Consider the following 18,964-nt stretch of genomic DNA (forward strand, 5'->3'; position numbering starts at 1 on the left):
TCCCTCCCTCTCTCTCTATTGTCTTCTCTCTCTCTCTCTTTCTCTACTGTCTTCTTATTCTTGTTCAATGGTTTCTCTCCAAATCGCTCAACGAACGAAGTGACGGATGATCAACTCTCCATGTGAGTAAAACGACCTCTTCTCCTTCAACCATTATCTCTCTCTCCCTCTCTCTCTCTCTCTCACACACACACACACAAAACTCCAGATTGCATTTTCTGTACGGGAAGAACTTGGAGCGGGCGCTCAGAATCGTGGACCTAGGCGGCGTCAAGCGCATCGCCGGCGAACCCAGCGGTCGAGCCCTCTTCCTGGTCTCCCTTCCCATCCCTTCTCTTCTTCTAGGGTTCCTCTTTCTCCTTCTCTTTATTCATATTTTGTTTTTCAATTATTGGGTTTCCTTTGTTTTTCTTCTTTCTTCCTTGTTTCTTTCCATAATGGTTGGGGCGATCGGATTGTGTGTGTGGGGCTCAGGTAGTGGGAGAATCGAGGAGGAAGGAGGAGTACATCTGCTTCCCCACCCACCACTGCACCTGCTATTCCTTCTTCTACGACGTCGTCAACAGGGCCGAGCAACTCTGCGTACGCCCCGCAACCTCTCTTCCCCCTTTGTCATTGTTGTCATTGCCAACTTCTTCTTCATCGTCGTGTTTGTTGGTTTTCTTATTTCTTCTTCTTCTTTTGGTGTTTGTTGATTCGCTTGGTCCAGTGTAAGCATCAATTGGCCGCGCGGATCGCTGAGGCTCTCCGGGTGTACGCAGAAGTGAGAGTGCCTGACGAGGAGCTGGCGCTCATGCTCTCCAGGCTTTGACTCTTATATCTGTGATTTACTTTTTCTTGGATTTAAAGAGGTAATCGATCTGTTCATGTGTTCCTGGTTGGTTAATTTTGATCGTGATTTGTGTTGTTGTTTTCTTAAGATTGAGCTTGTTATGACATTGTTGTGAATTTTGGCTTTGTTACTTGCTGGAGAGAATGATATAGCCGAGTCGTTCTTGATGTTGCAGTTCATTTTTTTTTTTCGTTTTTGGTGTGCATCAGTGTCTATAACCAACTTAACTAGAAGCGTATTGATCACATCTCATCTCATATCTTTTTCTGTTTTATTTTCTGATTGAGGGCAATTGTGATGATAAATGACATAATGATAAGCTGGTTGCTGATTTTAGTTCTCTTTCTTTTGTTTTAATTGTTTGAGACACGCTAGCTATGTCTGGATAAGAATAAATTCAATACTCTTTCGTGTTTGAATGTGGATAAGCGGTTGAGTTATTTTTGGGAATGACAATGTGATCCCTGTTACTGGTTTTTCAATTGCTAGGATGCCTGCAGAGTGGTCAGATTTATTTTTGCTTCTAAATTATTTGATTTAGGTGACTGATCACATTTTGGTTGAGTTTGATGTGAGCAAATAGGGTGGAGTCTCAAAATTTTTTAAGAACTTTATAGGCTTCTAGTAAAAATGTAAATCCTTGAATCGGGGTTGCTTACAAAAGTAAGAAAAAGGAAAAAAGAACATGAAAAATGGCAAAACTCTTTTCTTTCTCTGTCGGCTCATATTTTAGAACAGCATAAAGGAGCCAATGAATGGTAGGATTGAAGTTCAAAGTTTCATTTTCTTTTTAATTTTTGGTGGGCTTATTAAAAGGCATGATGTCAGAGGACACATGACAGTAACTTTTGAACAACACTGCTAAACATGATGTTGGCCTCACCACTTCTTTCCGTATCAAATTCTTACATTATTTGTTTGGTTGATATGTTACTGTTACAGATGAAGCTTGTGAAACCAATTGATTTGTTCCAATATTTGTTGAAGAATGATAAACTGAGCAAAGGGCGACTGCTTGGGTTAGATGTTGGCAGTCGATACGTTGGTCTGGCTATTTCAGATCCAAACAACAAGATTGCATCCCCTCTGAGGTATGAAATGCCCAAAAATTTAACTGTTTTACCATGGTCATGTCAAAGCTGTATTGTAGGTTATTTTTTGATGAAGAAATGGAAAGTAATATGCAGTTTTGTGCTGGTGGAGGTTAACTTTTCATAGTTAGGAGCATTTCTACATATGAGCTAGAAAAATACAGATATGGCATTTAAAACACTCCAAAAGCTGCTTTAAAGGTCTCAATAACACAAAAATGTGACAATTTAACATAATGTTAGTCTACCATAGTTACTCCTTTCTTAAGGTTGAAAACACACTTTGTCATGGATTACTTTGGTGTGACAGTGATATTTTAATGGATGAGCAACTGATTATTCTTGCGATAGTTGTAAAATAACCTTAGAATTAATCTTAAAAATGTAAGGTTGATGAGTTCATCTTGCTAGTTTTCAGATCTTATTCTGAAGGCTCCTATTGCAAGATTACTTTTCATCTCAACATCCTTGAAGAAACCTCTTTCATGCTAGTGTTCATCTGCCTTCAGTATACCTTCACACTTTATGTTCACCAAATCAACTGAAAGTTAATACTGTTTCTAATCTGACTGTCCCTTTCATCATTATGTTCCTGACTATAATGCCTTGGGAGTCATGCCCAACAATACGACTAAGATCTTCCAACAAATATGTGAATATAATAAGGAGATCGAAGGGAAGAGAGGCGATAGGCAGCCCAAGAGGGATCACCCAATTGATTAGGGTTCAGTCAGGACTCGATTCCCAAATGGGTCGGTCTTGTGGTTCTGGCTTGCGGAACATAGATCAAGGCTCACGAAGAGACCGTAACAACAACAACAACAACAACAACAAACGGCGGTGTGTCCAACTGGGTGGACACGCTGGGGTGCGTGAGCGTGAAGGAGGGAGAGTCGTGTTCTAGGGAGGGGGCATGGCCTGGCGGGTGGAAGAAGGCGTGTCACTGGGCAGGGGACAAAACAAAGGTGGATGCGTGGTGCTTGAGCGTGAGGCAAGGACGCGTCTCAGGGCAGGGGATACGAACAAGGGAAAAACAGTAAGGGGAGAGAAGATGAGCGTGTCACAGGGCTGGGACACAACCAAAGAGGGAATCCAACAAGGAGAGAGAGCGGCATCTCTCCTTGCTAGTACGAGATGCGAGGTGAGTGGCGATGGGCACAACCAGAAGGGAGACACACGTTAAATCACTCGATACATTGTTCCCTTAGAGGCAAATCACTCACACAAACTGTTAAATTATGTAATCTAATCATGCGATTTAATATATATATATATATTTTATATATATGAGGTAATACATATACATATATTAATATATATGTATATGTATCTATTCATTATATATATAAAATATATATTTTTAACTGTTTAACCATAGGGGTAGTTTAGTCTTTTTACAACATATTCTTTTTAGAATATGTTTTTGTAATTTCCTTTTATTCTTTTTTTTTTGTTGCTTTTTGTAAAAAGTGGAAAGCACCTTGGAGGGGCCCACCATCTAGTCGTTGGGCCCCTTCCAAACTCCACCTCCTCTATTTAAAGGGTCTCTCCCCTTGTGTATTCTTTAAGCTTTTGGGATTATAGCTTAAGCTCCTATTCAATCTTATGACTCTTGGGTATGCTTTTGCCCATTTGTGAGTTTATGTTGTGCCTTTTGTGCACAAGTGTTTCAAGTGTTCTTGTTGTGCATATGTGTACGCATTTGTTTCCAAGAATATTGTAATATTGCTATTAGTATCTTGTTGAAGATACTTTTACATGGTATCAGAGCTTGGTTGAAGAAGGAGGTTCGTGCATTTATTTGTTTTTCGAGCACCTCGAAAAATGTGCCTTCAAGCTATTGGCATTTGAAGTGGATAACCTTCTTCGGGTAATATTTTGAGAGTCTCTTTTGTTAAGGAAGGCGTGAAAGTTTCTTGAGGTACGTATTAATTTTTAACTTCTATCCTCTCTAATGGGCGAAAAAGACTCTCATTTCTCTCTTGGCTTCAAATTGAATGACTCAAACTATCATGTTTGGGCCAGGAACATGGAAGCTCAAATAAAATGTAAGGGTCTTTGGGGATACATTCTTGGTTCTATACTGGAACCCGAACAAAGGATTACTTTGGTAGAGAAAGGCGAAATCAAAATTCTCGAAGGAGAAGAGATGAATAAAGCTCTTGAGGAATACTCCAAGAAACATGAAGAATGGGAAATGAAAAATTTCAAGATTCTTTCTTGGATTTTTTCATCAGTTGAAACAAAGATAAATGCCAACATTATTAAATTCAAGAAAGCATAAGAAGCTTGACATTATCTAGAAAAAATGTACACGTCAAGAGACTTGTCACACAAGTATTATCTCCAAAAAGGGCTTTGACCCTTCAACAAAATGAGATGTCCATAAGGGAATACTTTGCAGAATTGTCGTCCATATGAGATGAACTCGCGATGCTTGAGCCTAAGTGGAGTGGATAAGCTGTTGAACTTAGATACAAACAATTGGAAGATGACCACTTTTTTAATTTTTTGAATGGCCTTAGACCTGAGTTCGAGCAAATTTGGTCCTCTTCTTTCCTCTTTCGTTTTCCTCTCTCTTGAAGATGTCATTACAAAGCTAAGTGGGGAGGAAACTCGTATGAACTTTAGCAAAAACAATTCAAGTGTTCTTGCTACTTCAAGTAATGAAGAAAATGAAGGCGCTAATGCCGTATCAAGACCGGGGAGCAATTTGAAAACTTATAAGCTTCCTCACTTTAAGAATCAAAACTCAATTGGTCAAGGAGTGAAGGACTATAGCAAGCTTACATGTTATTTTTGTAAAGAACCGGGGCACATTAAACCTATATGCCCAAAATGGAAGAAAATTCTTGCTATGACCATGACATCTCAACAAGAGGAACAACCATCATCGTCAAATGGGTCTCTTTATCTTCATCAAATTGTAGAAGCTTTGCAACCTCTTCTCAAAGGAAGAAACTTCCGGAGCCGCTATGTCTACCTCTTCACCTTCTGGTAAGATATCTTGGCTTTTAGATTCTGGCGCATCTTTTCATATGACTCCAAGTGTTTACACCCTTTCCGAATTTTTTAAAAATCCTCTTGCATCTTTTGTCTCAACGGCGGATGGAACACCTCTTGAAATTAAAGGAATATGAAATTTTGAAAAACAAGATTTTTTTATCCTTAAAATTCGACTTATACCAAAACTAAATTTAAATTTACTTTCGGTCTCTCAACTCTCGGATTATGGTTGCAATGTAAAATTCACTTCTGATAAATGTTGGATTCAGGATCGCTAGTTCGAGAGATTGATTGGGGAAGACTCTAGGAGAGGCGAACTCTACTACGTTGACTTTCTTCAAGTTCCCAAAGATCAATTTTGTAATGTTGTTCAAAACAAAGATATTCATGTATGACATAAGAGAGTGAGACATCCCAACATTGTTAAAATCTCTTATTTGCCTTTTATTAAACATCTTTGTAAATGAGATTTTGTTTGTAATGATTGTATTTTTGGGAAAATGAAAAGTCTACATTTTTCTCAAAGATTCATGTTTTCAACAAAGCCCTTTGAAATTGTTCATTTTGATGTTTGGGGACCCGCTCCTGTGATATTTAAAGGAGGATTCTCGTATTATGTTATTTTCGTGGATGATTACACTAGGTTTTGTTGGATATACTTTCTTAAACATAAACATGAAGTTTTTTCAACATTTAAAACGTTTCATATGATGATTTTAAATCAATTTAATGAAAGTTTAAAAATTCTTAGGTCTGACTCTGGTGGTGAATACCTTTCAAATGAATTCAAGAGTTACCTTGAAAGTTATGATATTATCCATCAGAAATCTTGCCCGAAAACCCCACAACAAAATGGGTTAGCCGAACGGAAGCATAGGCATATTATTGAAACAACTAGAACCTTGCTCATTTCGCAAAACATTCCAAAGAAACTATGGGCTGAAGCCGCCCTTACCTCGGTATATCTCATAAACAGACTTCCATCAAAGAATTTGAGTAAAATTTCTCTTTTTGAAAAGTTGTATGAAAAAGAACCTGATTACAACAGGTTAAGGGTGTTTGGATGTAAGTGCTTTGTCCTTACAAATAAAAATGATAAGCTTTCCCCAAAGGCCATTCCATGTGCCTTTCTTGGTTATTCCAAACCCATAAGGGTTTTCGATGTTATGACATTAAAAATGACAAACTTTATGTTTTCAGAAATATGAGTTTTTTGGAAAATCTTAGTGGTTTTGAAAGTCTAGAATTACATAATGAAAATGTTGATTATTCTTTTCTGTTTGAACTATTAGCCAAAGATGATGATTCTAGTGATGATGAGTCAAATCAGAATGACTCGAGTGATATTGATATTGAGGAAATCATTTCTCCGCTTTACTCCTCTCACCAATCTATTGATGAAGGGCCATCTTGAGATCCCATCACCTATACTCATAGAGATATGAGCACTTTTAGAAGTGCTCTTGAAAGATATGATGATAGTCAGACTATTTCTCAAGGTGAGGAAAATCTTCATATAACCGAAAGATACAGAAAAACTCCCTCTAGGTTCATATCATATGATTCTTTTTCACCTAGATATAGAGCATGTCTTAGTGCCATTCACTCCTACGTAGAACTTAGAAACTTTGCGGAAGCCAGTAAAAGTCCTAAATGGATAGTTGCGATGAAAAGTGAACTCAGAGCTCTGAAAAAAGGTAATATATGAGAATTTCATGTTCTTCCTAAGGGTAAAAAAACAATAGGGTCTAGATGAGTTTTTAAAGTTAAAACTAAGAGCGATGGATCTCTTGAGAAATATAAGGCTCGATTGGTTGCCAAGGGTTATAGTTAAGAGTATGAAATTAATCATAAAAAAACTTTTGCGCCTGTGGCCCGAATGGTTACTGTTCAATGTCTCATCACTGTTGCATCAATTAACAATTGAAACATCTATCAAATGGATGTTAAGAATGCCTTCCTGAATGGTGATTTGAATGAGAAAGTTTATATGGATGCTCCACCTGGAATGGAGACTTCCAAAGGAAAAGTGCTTCGTCTTAGGAAAACGCTCTATGGCCTAAAACAAGCCCCTAAGGCTTGGTATGATAGGTTTAACTCAGTCTGTTGGAAAATGGTTTTTCTTCTTGCTTTACTGACACTGCTTTGTTTGTTAGAAAATCCAATGCAAAGATTCTGATTTTGCTGTTGTATGTGGATGATATGCTCATCACCGGAAGTGATTCTAATGGGGTTAAGAATATAAAATCAATTTTAAAAGATAAATTTGAAATGTCTGACTTGGGTTTTCTAACTTATTTTTTGGGAATTGAAGTAGCATACTCTCATAGAGGGTATTTTTTATCTCAAACTATGCTTGCTTCTGAGATCATTGACAGGTCAAGTATTACAGATGAAAAGGTTTGTGAAACTCCTGCCATAGTGGGAACTAAAATAAAGATTGATGATGGTGTTACTCTTTCATATTATACTCTCTACAGACAACTTGTAGGATCATTGATGTATTTGAGTATTACCAGACCAGATATCTCTCATACAATGCATACTGCAAGTCAGTTTCAGCATGCATCAACATCCGTTCACATGAGAGCTATCTTACGAGTCGTAAGATACATTAATGGTACTCTAAACAATGGAGTTTTTCTATCTTCTTCGTCTGATTTAAAGTTAATTGCTTATACTGACTCTGATTGGGGATGTGACCAAAATAACCGTCACTCCACCACTGTTTTTTGTGTGTTCTTAAGAGATTCGCTGATTTCATTGAGATGCAAGAAGCAACAAAAAGTGTCTCTATCATCATCTGAAGCCGAATATCGTGCCATGACAACTACTACCATGAAAATTGTATGGATTCATCAATTGTTGGAAGATATGAGGATTACAATCGAAGGACCTACCAAGCTATGCTGTGACAACAAAAGTGCAATTTATATTGTTAAGAATCACACTTTTCATGAGCGGACCAAACACATGGAGATGGATTGTCACTATTTTCGTGAGGCGTACCGCAAGGGAGTCATTGACCTTCCATATGTCACGTCAGAATATCAGTTGACGGATTTCTTCACTAGTGTTTTTGTTGTGCGTATGTGTATGCATTTGTTTCCAAGAATATTGTAATATTGGTATTAGTATCTTGTTGAAGATACTTTTACATAAACACGATCGAAGAAAAGATGAATCACTCAATAATATTCATTAAAGAATACTTAAGCTAGGTATACCTATTTATAGATTTACAAGAGGGCAAAATGGTTAAAATACACAAGTTCCTACCCTAGAGAGGACTCTAGGAGGGCGTTCCACCAATGTCTCAACCTAGGTAGGATTCGAGGATGAGCGAGTTTCTTTGGGAGTTTTGGGAGAAAGGGAAACTCACTTTGTGTAGTTTCAGCTGTACGAGACTCTAGTTGGGTGGGTCTTGGCTGGGGTGGATTTGGTTGATCAGATTTGGAACGAGAAAGGGTTTGTAACAAACCATACCTCTCAAACTTGCTTTGCCCTCAAGGCGAGAGCTCTTTGAAAACTGCTGCTGCCACCGATTCTTGTTACCTCCAGGGTCAAGCACTAGGTGCGTGGTTTTCCTACCTGCCCTGATGAGACTGGATCTTGGGACATATAAAGTCTGGGTTTGATCTTGGTTGGATATGGACTGAATGGGGCTAATTTTGGACCATGGATTGACTTTGAGTCTAGATAGGTAGGGTATTATTTTGGATATGATCCAACTGGATTGGGTAAGGATCCATTTTACCTAAATGGTGGATCATTTGTGGGTCAAATTTGATGGGTTTGGGGCAGAAAACGATCCAATCTGATTGGGGTCCGACCATGGTTGGAGTTGGTTTGGAGCCAAGGGTGGCAAAACTGAATTTTGGATCCATGATCGGTCGACTAGTTAAGGCATCAAGAGGCCTCCCTCTTAAGTTGGGAACGATGGTGGAGGCAAGCCCCAATGCCATCTCATTGCCTTCGCCATCGTCACCTTTGGCAGGCAAGGGGGCCACCGATTGGTTGGATCCAGTCGACGGATGCACAACTGCAGTGCAAGGGGCGTGCCTAACCCAACTCGCGACATAGACGCAGGCACGTCGGGCCTCGTCTCACACTGTGGCAGGGGAGGCTGGGGAAAGGGCGAGGCTGGCTGGTCAAGGATTTTCGACATTCGAATGCAATGTGTTGTGATAGGTGATCAACGTGTGAGAGATCTGTAGCTGTTTCATACCTGTGGTGGGGCGGTTGACTCCGCGGACGGGACCCTAGACTGGCCAAGAGGTGCAAGTAGGATGCCACATTCATCGGCATGACCGACGCTACGACGGACGTTGGTGATGACCCCTCGATGGCCATGGAGATGACCTCCTCGCTGTGGAGGAGGTCAAGGCCAAGGGATAAGCTCAGAGACGAGAGGGAGAGATGACCAAGTAGGAGAAGACCTCCAGAGGCTCTCTCTGGCTCGTTTCACTGCAACTCGGGTCATTTGACAACATAGAGGGGTCCCCTATAGGGTCGAGCGGTGGGGCCGAGAGGGAGAGGAGAAGAAAGGGGTCGGGTGGCAGAGGCAGTAAGGGCCTAGAGGGGAGAGCGGTTACGACGAGCAGTCAAAGAAGGTCAGTTTTCCCTACTTCGGTAGTGGCAATAGGCGACCGAATCGAGCAGATGAACGACCCAAGGAGATCAGGGGCTTAGTCAGTGGTCGGGTGCGGTTGACACAGAGGGTCTGGTTGGCTTCCTTGTTCTGGTCGTTCGTGCGAGCGAAAGCCAACCATGTCCAATTGGCAAAAAAACGTTAGGTGGGTTCCCGCCAGTGGCGTCTCCCTATCCCATCAGATTAGTCACAGTGTTGCAGGAGATGTGTTGCAGGATCTCCTGCAACACTTGTTCTATTTTGTCAAACCCTTTATTTATCATGATCTTGAGATGATCGATGTTTCTCTTAAGATTGTCGACGAACTCATTAAGTTTCTCCATCGCTCGAACGAATTTCATACTCGGCATTTCAATCAACGTGATAATAGGAACTTGAACTGATTCAAGAAGGGTGTGAGCCATTGTTGTTGCGTTGCCTAATGTTGTTGGCTGAACAACGGGGTTCCCGAGAATGGTGCTCAGATACCAAATGCCAGGACCTGATTTCTAGAGGGGTCGGTCTTGCGGTTTTGGCTTGTGGAACGTGGTTCAAGGCTCAGGAAGAGATTGCACTTGCTTGGCTAAGTCCAGGTGTGGAACATGCAGCTAGTAGGTATGATGCAACAACAAGGGTGGTGTGTCCAACCGGGTGGACACGCTGGGGTGCGTGAGCGTGAAGGAGGGAGAGTCGTGTTCTAGGGAGGGGGCATGGCCTGGCGAGTGGAAGAAGGCGTGTCACCGGGCAGGGGGCACAACAAAGGTGGATGCGCGGTGCTTGAGCGTGAGGCAAGGACGTGTCTCAGGGCAGGGGACACGACCAAGGGGAACAGTAAGGGGAGAGAGGATGGGCATGTCACAGGGCTGGGACACAACCAAAGAGGGAATCCAGCAGGGAGAGAGAGAGAGGCGTCTCTCCTTGCTAATACGAGATGTGAGGTGGGTGGCGATGGGCACGACCAGAAGGGCGACACACGTTAAATCACTCGATACATTGTTGCCTTAGAGGCAAATCACTCACACAAACACAATCGAAGAAAAAATGAATCACTCGATAATATTCATTAAAGAATACTTAAGCTAGGTATACCTATTTATAGATTTACAAGAGGGCAAAACGGTAAAAATACACAAGTTCCTACCCTAGAGAGGACTCTAGGAGGGCGTTCCACCAATGTCTCAACCTAGGTAGGATTCAAAGATGAGCAGGTTTCTTTGGGAGTTTTGGGAGAAAGGGAAACCCCCTCTGTGTGGTTTCAGCTGGACGAGACTCTAGTTGGGTGGGTCTTGGTTGGGGTGGATTTGGTTGGTCGGATCTGGAACGGGAAAGGGTGAAAAGAAGTGACTAGACCAGACCTTTGTACTGGATCGGATCCAGATCCAAACATAGTGTTGTAATTCTATCTGTTATTAAAGGGTATTTTTGTACCCTAAAAGTATATATTAGTTAAATACTCATACCCTAATACAATGAGCACACTTTAACGTGTTGTTTTTCTGCAGCCTCTTTTCATTATTGTGTTTTCACTTTTCTTGTACAGGTGAACCTGGAGATCATAGCATTCTAACATGGTATCAGAGCAATGTTAGACTGGGCCTGAGATTGTTTTTTTTTCAGAAGGAATGATTACAGAGAGAAGATGGTCTGATTTTTCCTCAACCCCGATTTCGGCGTCTTTTCCCACCTTTCTTCTCTGTTTGCAGATCTGGTAAGAACCCGATTTTAGCGTCTTCTCCCTCTTTTATTCTCTGTTTGTAGATCTGGTAAGAACCAGATTTCTGCGTCTTCTTCCCCTTTTCTTCTCTGTTTGCAGATCTGATAAGAACCAGATTTCAGCGTCTTCTCCCCCTTTTCTTCTCTGTTTGCAGATCTGGTAAGAACGTCAACGTCTTCCTTTTCTTATCTCTTCTTCAGAACCGACTTACTCTCTTCTTCAGATCTGAATCTCTAGAGATTCAGAATCAATTAACGTATTCGAAAACCAAAGGGTCCTCGTTTTGGTTCTCTTGACGTCCTTTTTGTGAGTCTCTCGACGTGAAGAGACATCAATCCGTTTCTGGCAGTCGACCAGAATCCTGTGCTTGCTGAAATTAATGTTTGGGAGTTTTCAGTTTGCATAATTGTTATCTCGAAATACTCGTATTCCTGTCTTTCATGTTTTTCTTTTTTCTTTCTTAATCTAGAACCTTTTTCCTGTTGATAGTTAGTTTTCTTTACGGTCGATCTGAATATTATACTCTCTGAAATTTATATTTCTGCTATCTCAGACTGCAATATTCTTCGTCTTTGTTGAGAATAGGTGGTTTTTAGGTTAAGTTGTTCCTTATTAGAGGTTTTCTGAAATACTTTTTTCATAAGGTCTTAGTTGTAATTTCTTTGTTTTGCCTCTCTCTATTTAATATAGAGAGAAGCCCTAATGAGGATTAAGTTTTTCTGTTTTCTTTGCATAGCCGTCTCTCTCTCTCTCTCTCTCTCTCTCTCCCTCTCTCAGGTTCGGTTCATCTTCTACATGGTATCAGAGCCACAGCCGATCGTGGGAACGTGATCGACTGTGAAGTGGGAGCGTGATCGAGATATCGACTGTGACGTGGGTGTGATCGTGCTCTACCAGATCTCAGTCGATTCATGGAGGCTTTCATGATCATGATCAAACTTCGATCACGCTGAGTAATGATCTAATCAGGTCAGCACTTTAAATATTTTTTTGGCATTCTGCTGGTCGTGGATGCCTGCTGTGGGTGTCGTATCATCTGCTGTGGGTGTCGTATCATCTGCTGGGTGTGGATGCCTGCTGTGGGGGTCGTATCTCCTCGTGCTCGTCGTGGATGCCTGCTGTGGGTGTCGTATCTCCTTGTTTTCTTTTGTTTTCTCTCCTCGTGAATACCTACGCTGTTGGGAGTTTGCTGCGACCTGGTGGTGCCGAGTCTTCCTGCTGCTATGACGAGTTGTGTGTTGGTTCATAAGGTGTCGAAGGATATTCCTGATGGGTGGAAATAACAAAATTTTTTTCTGTTGTCGTGAGTGCTGAATTCTCGTCGAGGTGTGTTCCTGCTGTTTGGGAGCAACAAAATTTATTTTTTTTGTGGCCGTAAGTGTTGAGTTCTTGCAGAAGCTGATTTTGTGTGATATTTACTGGATGTCATGTCGTATATGTTGGAGAACAGCAAGTTTTGGTTAACAGTGTGTCTTGCGACTGCATTTTATCATGTGTGGTGATGTGTTTGGGTGCAGCAAGGATCGGAATTTCTGTGGTAACTACAGCAACTGAATTTTTTTAACTCCCTGTTGTGTCGAGTGTTGAAGTTACTCTTCTGTCATGGAAAATAGCAAATGTGATTTCATGCTGGATTGATCTTTATGTTGTGGAACAGCAGGAGTGGTTTCCTGCTGAGTTGAAGAAATTTTTTTTTGAACACTTGTTGTTCAAGTGTGTTTTTTTTTTGTATGGCTGAAACGTCGAAAGGTGATTCCAAAATGGAACATATTGGGGAGTATAAGGCGTTTGCCAACCCCTTCTCGTATGGCTCTTCTGTTAGGTTGAATGAAACCAACTATGCCAGGTGGTCCAGAACTTTTATGATGTCGGTATCTGGACATCGTCGAAAACATATTTTGTTGGAAGGCGAACCCATTGAGAAATTGGGAAAATATGTTACTTGGGATGAAGATAATGACATAGTTATGTCATGGATCATGAACAGTGTCGAACCCCATATTGCAGATGGATTGATCTACTATAATACAGCCAAACTAATGTGGGACAATCTTCGTGATACATACTCACAAGAAACGAATGTGAGTCGTGTCCTACAAGTCGAACAGGAAATATATAACTTGCAACAGGGAGATCAGACCTTGGCCCAGTACTATGCCTCTGTCAAAGCTGCGTTTGAAAGACTTAATGCTCACCGGCCTTTGTGTTGCTCGAAGCAAAAGGATCATCAAGAACAAACCATGGTTGCTCGTTTTCTTACAGGTCTCTCTTCAGATTTTTCGGTTGCAAAAGTTCAAATGTTGACTGGTTCAGATGTTCCCACTCTTGCTGACGCTTACAATCGTCTGAGTAGACTTGCGATATCTCTGCCACAATCTCAGCCTGTGACTCAGACATCTGCTCTTGTTGCCCCATCTAGTTATGGCCGTGGAAATATTCAGAATATCAGAGGACGAGGACGTGGACGTGGTATGGGAGGCAGAGGAAAGCTTCAATGTACATTCTGTGGAAAATCTGGTCATTTAGAAGATCGTTGTTGGGATAAGCATGGTCGGCCACTCTCTTCTGCATCAAAGTCATATAATCCTAAAGCTCATGTTACTACTATTGAGGCAACTAATGCACAAGATAATATCACTGCAAATGAAAATAATATCACTCTTAGTCGTGCGGAATATGATGAGTTGATTGCTCTCCGACCTTTGAGTTCCAGTTCTCCTGTAGCTGGTATTGCCTATTCAACCGGGAATCATCTCCATCCGAATGATAGTAAGTGGGTTATTGACTCTGGTGCATCCAGACATTTGTGTGGAAATTCTCGTGTTTTTTCAGATCTAAAGGTCATTAAGGCTCAACTTGGAGTCTCATTAGCCGATGGGAGCTCCTCCCCGGTTGTTGGTCAGGGAAATATTTCTATATCCTCCTCATTACAGTTGAAAAATGCACTTCATGCTCCAAACTTTCCTCAAAGTTTACTTTCTGTTAGTTGCCTTATAAAAGAACAAAATTGTAGAGTAATATTTGATCCAATGGGTTGTCATTTTCAGGATTTGCTGACGGGGAAGAAGATTGGTGGAGGCTATGAAGAAAATGGAATTTACTACCTACATCATCCAATGGGTTCTGTTCATGCTGCATTGGACCATTCATTCAGCCCTGTTCAGTGGCATCGTCGTCTTGGTCATCCTTCATTGTCAAAGCTTCGGTCGGTCTTTCCTCAGATTCCTTCCACCACATCATTTCAGTGTGAAGCATGTCAGTTGGGCAAGCATCATCGAAGTTCGTTCCCTTTGCGTCAGAGTCAGTCGAGTAATAAAGTTTTTGAACTTCTTCATGCAGATGTATGGGGTCCTAGTAAGATTCCTACTAGGACTCAGTGTCGGTATTATCTTGTTATTGTTGATGATTTCTCTAAGTTATCATGGGTATTTTTAATAAAAGAACGATCTGATGTTCCAAGTCTTATCAAATCCCTAATTCTTGAAATAAAAACTCAGTTTGAATCTAGTGTCAAGATTGTTCGCACTGATAATGCTCTTGAGTTTAAATCAAAAGATCTGTTACAATTTTACCAAGATCATGGCATCCAACCCCAAACTTCCTGTGCCTATACATCTCAACAAAATGGGGTGGCTGAGCGAAAACATCGGCACCTCCTTGATGTTGCAAGGACCATTATGATTCAATCCAATGTTCCTGCGTCATACTGGGGTGATGCGATTACCACTGCTTGCTATCTGATCAACCGCATGCCTTCGTCTTCTGTGGGTGATCAAATTCCATTACATATCCTAAAACCTAATGCCCCACTTTTTTTTTTCTCACCAAAAATATTTGGATGTGTCTGTTTTGTTCATAAACTTGGCCCTGATCGTGATAAATTAGCAGCTCAAGCTACAAAATGCATATTTATTGGTTATCCGAAAAATCAGAAGGGCTATCGATGTTATGATCCTATTTCTCGCCGAGAGTATGTCAGTGCAGACGTATCTTTCCTGGAATCCTCTCCATATTACTCTAGTTTCGGTTCTCCGCTGCAGGTTGATCCAGCTGAGTCTTTTCCATTACCTATACCTCCTTTTCCTTTGGAATCTGTGCCCTCCTTACCGAACCAAACTTCATCCTCTTCCAGATTTAATAATCCTCCATTGGTATATGTGCGTAGAGCTCCACTTCCGCAAGAGCCTTCATCTTCTTCTTCTCCTAAGGTAAGTTCTACTGACAATAGTGTTCTTCAGGATGATGATAACAGGCCTATTGCTCTACGAAAAGGGACAAGACAATGCACCTTATATCCCATAGCTCATTTTGTCTCTCATGCCAGAATTGGACATAAGATGAAGTCTTTTATTTCAGCCTTGTCTGCTGAAACCATTCCTCTGAACTATCAGCAGGCAGCACTTGATAATCGCTGGAAGATGGCTATGCAAGAAGAAATGAAGGCTTTGGTATCTCAGCATACCTGGGATCTAGTTGATTCCTCAGCAGATGCTGACATTGTTGGTTGTAAATGGGTATATACAATAAAGTACAAATCTGATGGTTCTATTGAAAGGTACAAGGCCAGATTAGTCGCGAAAGGATATACCCAGACATATGGAATTGACTTCTTTGAAACGTTTTCTCCTGTTGCACGGATGGGTACCATCCGTCTTGTTCTCTCAGTAGCTGTTCAGCATGGCTGGAACTTGTGTCAATTAGATGTGAAAAATGCATTTCTTTATGGGGATCTCTCCGAGACCGTTTACATGCAACAACCTCCAGGTTTTGAGGTTGAGGGGGAGTGTCATAAGGTGTGCAAATTGAGAAAGGCGATTTATGGCTTGAAACAAAGTCCTCGTGCATGGTTTCAAAAGTTGTTTGAAGTGATGTCAAGCTTTGGTTTTAACAGATCAGCAGCAGATCATACTCTTTTTATAAAAAAAACTAGCTCTGGCATCGTTGTTATGGTAGTATATGTGGATGACATCATTCTTACAGGAGATGATGTGAAAGCTATTGAAGCCATAAAAGCTCATCTTCACAAACACTTTGTTACAAAAGACCTTGGTTCACTCAGGTATTTTCTGGGCATAGAAGTTGCTAGAAGCCGTGAAGGGATGATTCTGTCTCAACGGAAGTATGTTCTTGACTTATTAAAGGAAACAGGCATGTTGGAAGCTAAACCAGCAAATATTCCCATGGACCATAAAGTTCAGTTGGTTGAAGAAGGGTCAAAACCTGTTGATAGCAAACGCTATCGCTCCCTAGTAGGGAAGTTACTATATGTAACTGTGACCAGACCAGATATTGCTTTAGCAGTAAGCAAAGTTAGCCAGTTCATGGACAAACCAACTGAGGTACACTGGAATGCAGCCATAATGATTCTCAGATATCTAAAATCCTCTCCTGGAAAGGGGTTATTGTTCAAGAAAGGTGGAACTCTGGAGATAGTAGCTTATTCTGATGCTGACTATGCTGGATCTGTAGTAGATAGAAAGTCTACCACAGGATTCTGTGTGTTTCTGGGAGACAACTTGATTTCATGGAGAAGTAAGAAACAAAATGTGGTTTCCAGGTCGAGTGCAGAATCAGAATATCGGGCTATGGCCCAAACAACTGCTGAATTGATATGGGTTCGCACTGTTCTTAATGATCTCCAGGTGAAGGTTTCCTCTCCAATGACCATGATGTGTGATAACAAAGCGGCAACATATATAGCAAACAATCCTGTCTTTCATGAGAGAACAAAGCACATTGAGGTTGATTGTCACTATGTAAGAGATATGATTCAAGCTGGTCATATCACTACAAAATACCTAAAGTCTGAAGACCAAGTTGCAGATATGTTTACAAAGCCTCTTGCTAGGCCTAATTTTTCCAGATGCTGTGACAAGCTGAGCATGATAGATATCTATGCTCCAGCTTGAGGGGGAGTGTTGAGAATAGGTGGTTTTTAGGTTAAGTTGTTCCTTATTAGAGGTTTTCTGAAATACTTTTTTCATAAGGTCTTAGTTGTAATTTCTTTGTTTTGCCTCTCTCTATTTAATATAGAGAGAAGCCCTAATGAGGATTAAGTTTTTCTGTTTTCTTTGCACAGCCGTCTCTCTCTCTCTCAGGTTCGGTTCATCTTCTACAGTCTTGAAATATTCATACTCTAGTTTCATCTTTCTACTTAATCTGGAACTGCGTTGATGTTGATATTCAGTTAGTTGATCAGTTTTCCTTTCTGATCATACCCGAATACAATATATCTGTCCAAAAAAGAAAAAGAAAAAAAGGACATAATATTCAAGTAACTGAGTTCCTTGTGAGTTAAAATTTTGGTTCAGAAAATTATCTTGAAGATTTTCTTTCTTCCCACAATATCTTCCAATGGACTCAACTTTTCCACAGTCAGGCATCTCCTCTAACTTTCTTAGCCAATTAGTCTCTGAAAAGCTGAATAATTCAAATTTCTTGACCTGGAAAAGGCAGATTGTTCCTTTTATAAGGAGCCAAGATCTCTCTGGTCATCTGGATGGATCAGTCTCACCCCCTCCAGAGTTCACTTCGCAGGAAAAGCAGGACGATAAAGGGGCACAATCTATTGTTCTTCTCAAAAATCCAGATTATGTTGATTGGGTGAAAAGAGATCAAGCATTAGTGGCATACATCACCTCAACACTCTCACAAGAAGTTCTTGTAGCCATTCTCGATGATTTTTCAGCCAAGGAACTATGGGACAATCTAGTTCAGACATATTCACAGATCTCTGAAGCGAGAATCATTTTTCTCAAGCGAGAATTTCAAATGTTGAAGAAAGATTCGATGTCTATTATGGAGTACTTGAATAAAATGAAAGACATCACATATCAACTGGCTATTGTAGGATGTCTCGTCAGTGATAAAGACAAAGTGCAACATACCTTGAGTGGATTGGGGTCAGACTATCATGTTCTGGTGACGTCCTTGCTATGTCTCCCAGAGCTTCCAAAATTTGAAGATCTTCGTGCAAAACTTCTGCAGTATGAAATGACCCTGAAAGGGTTTTCTGAGGACACCCATACGCATTCAGGGACTCAGGATGTGCTGGCCACCAGACTAACTTATGGTAGAGGTAGATGAGGAAATTCTTTTCGAGGAAGGGGAGGACAAGGGAGGAATGCTTTTGGAGGTCGTGGTTTACTTCCAACGCCCAATATATAGGGACAAATGCCCATTCCTACTTGCTTCCTATGCAATAAGAAAGGGCATATTAAAGCAAATTGTTGGTTTAACCCTCAAAATAAGGGAAAACCCCCACAAACAGAGGCTAAGAGGGATGGAGAAGTAAAGGAGTTGCTATTGGCAGCCTTGGCATGCTTGAACATGAAACAAAATGACAAAGGTATTTGGTACGTTGACTTGGGAGCCGCAACCTACGTTTCGGGTGATGCGAGTAAGCTCTTGAATCTTACTCCTTATGTTGAAAAAAATAGCATAGTACATGAGATGATTCTCATCACTCCATCTTACATATTGGAAATGCCATTATACCCATGTCCAAATCTTCTCTTAATCTTTCAAATGTTATTCATGTTCCTAATATTCAGAAGAATATTGTTTCTGTCTCAAAACTTGTTGATGATGTTAATGCCTCAGTTGAATTTACTCATTCTTCTGTTTATGTCAAGGATCTTCACACGAGGGAGACATTCGTTGAGGGAAAAAGACGAGACAACATGTACGTC

The 18,964-nt window shown here is 40.8% G+C and overlaps 1 protein-coding gene across 1 annotated transcript in view; it reads left to right on the plus strand.

The window, feature by feature from the left end:
- Positions 1–717: 717 nt before the first annotated feature.
- The window catches only part of LOC149814058 (uncharacterized), a 37,404-nt gene continuing 19,157 nt past the window's right edge, over positions 718–18,964 (plus strand). The window contains exons 1-2 of the mRNA XM_089989134.1: positions 718–851; positions 1,775–1,923. Of these exons, the coding sequence (XP_089845260.1) occupies positions 1,775–1,923 (149 nt within the window). The 5' untranslated portion in view covers positions 718–851. The remainder of the gene's footprint in view (positions 852–1,774; positions 1,924–18,964) is intronic.

The sequence above is a fragment of the Nuphar pumila genome, chromosome 15 (genome assembly GCF_984573655.1).
Source record: "Nuphar pumila chromosome 15, dmNupPumi1.hap1.1, whole genome shotgun sequence".
Lineage (NCBI taxonomy): Eukaryota > Viridiplantae > Streptophyta > Magnoliopsida > Nymphaeales > Nymphaeaceae > Nuphar > Nuphar pumila.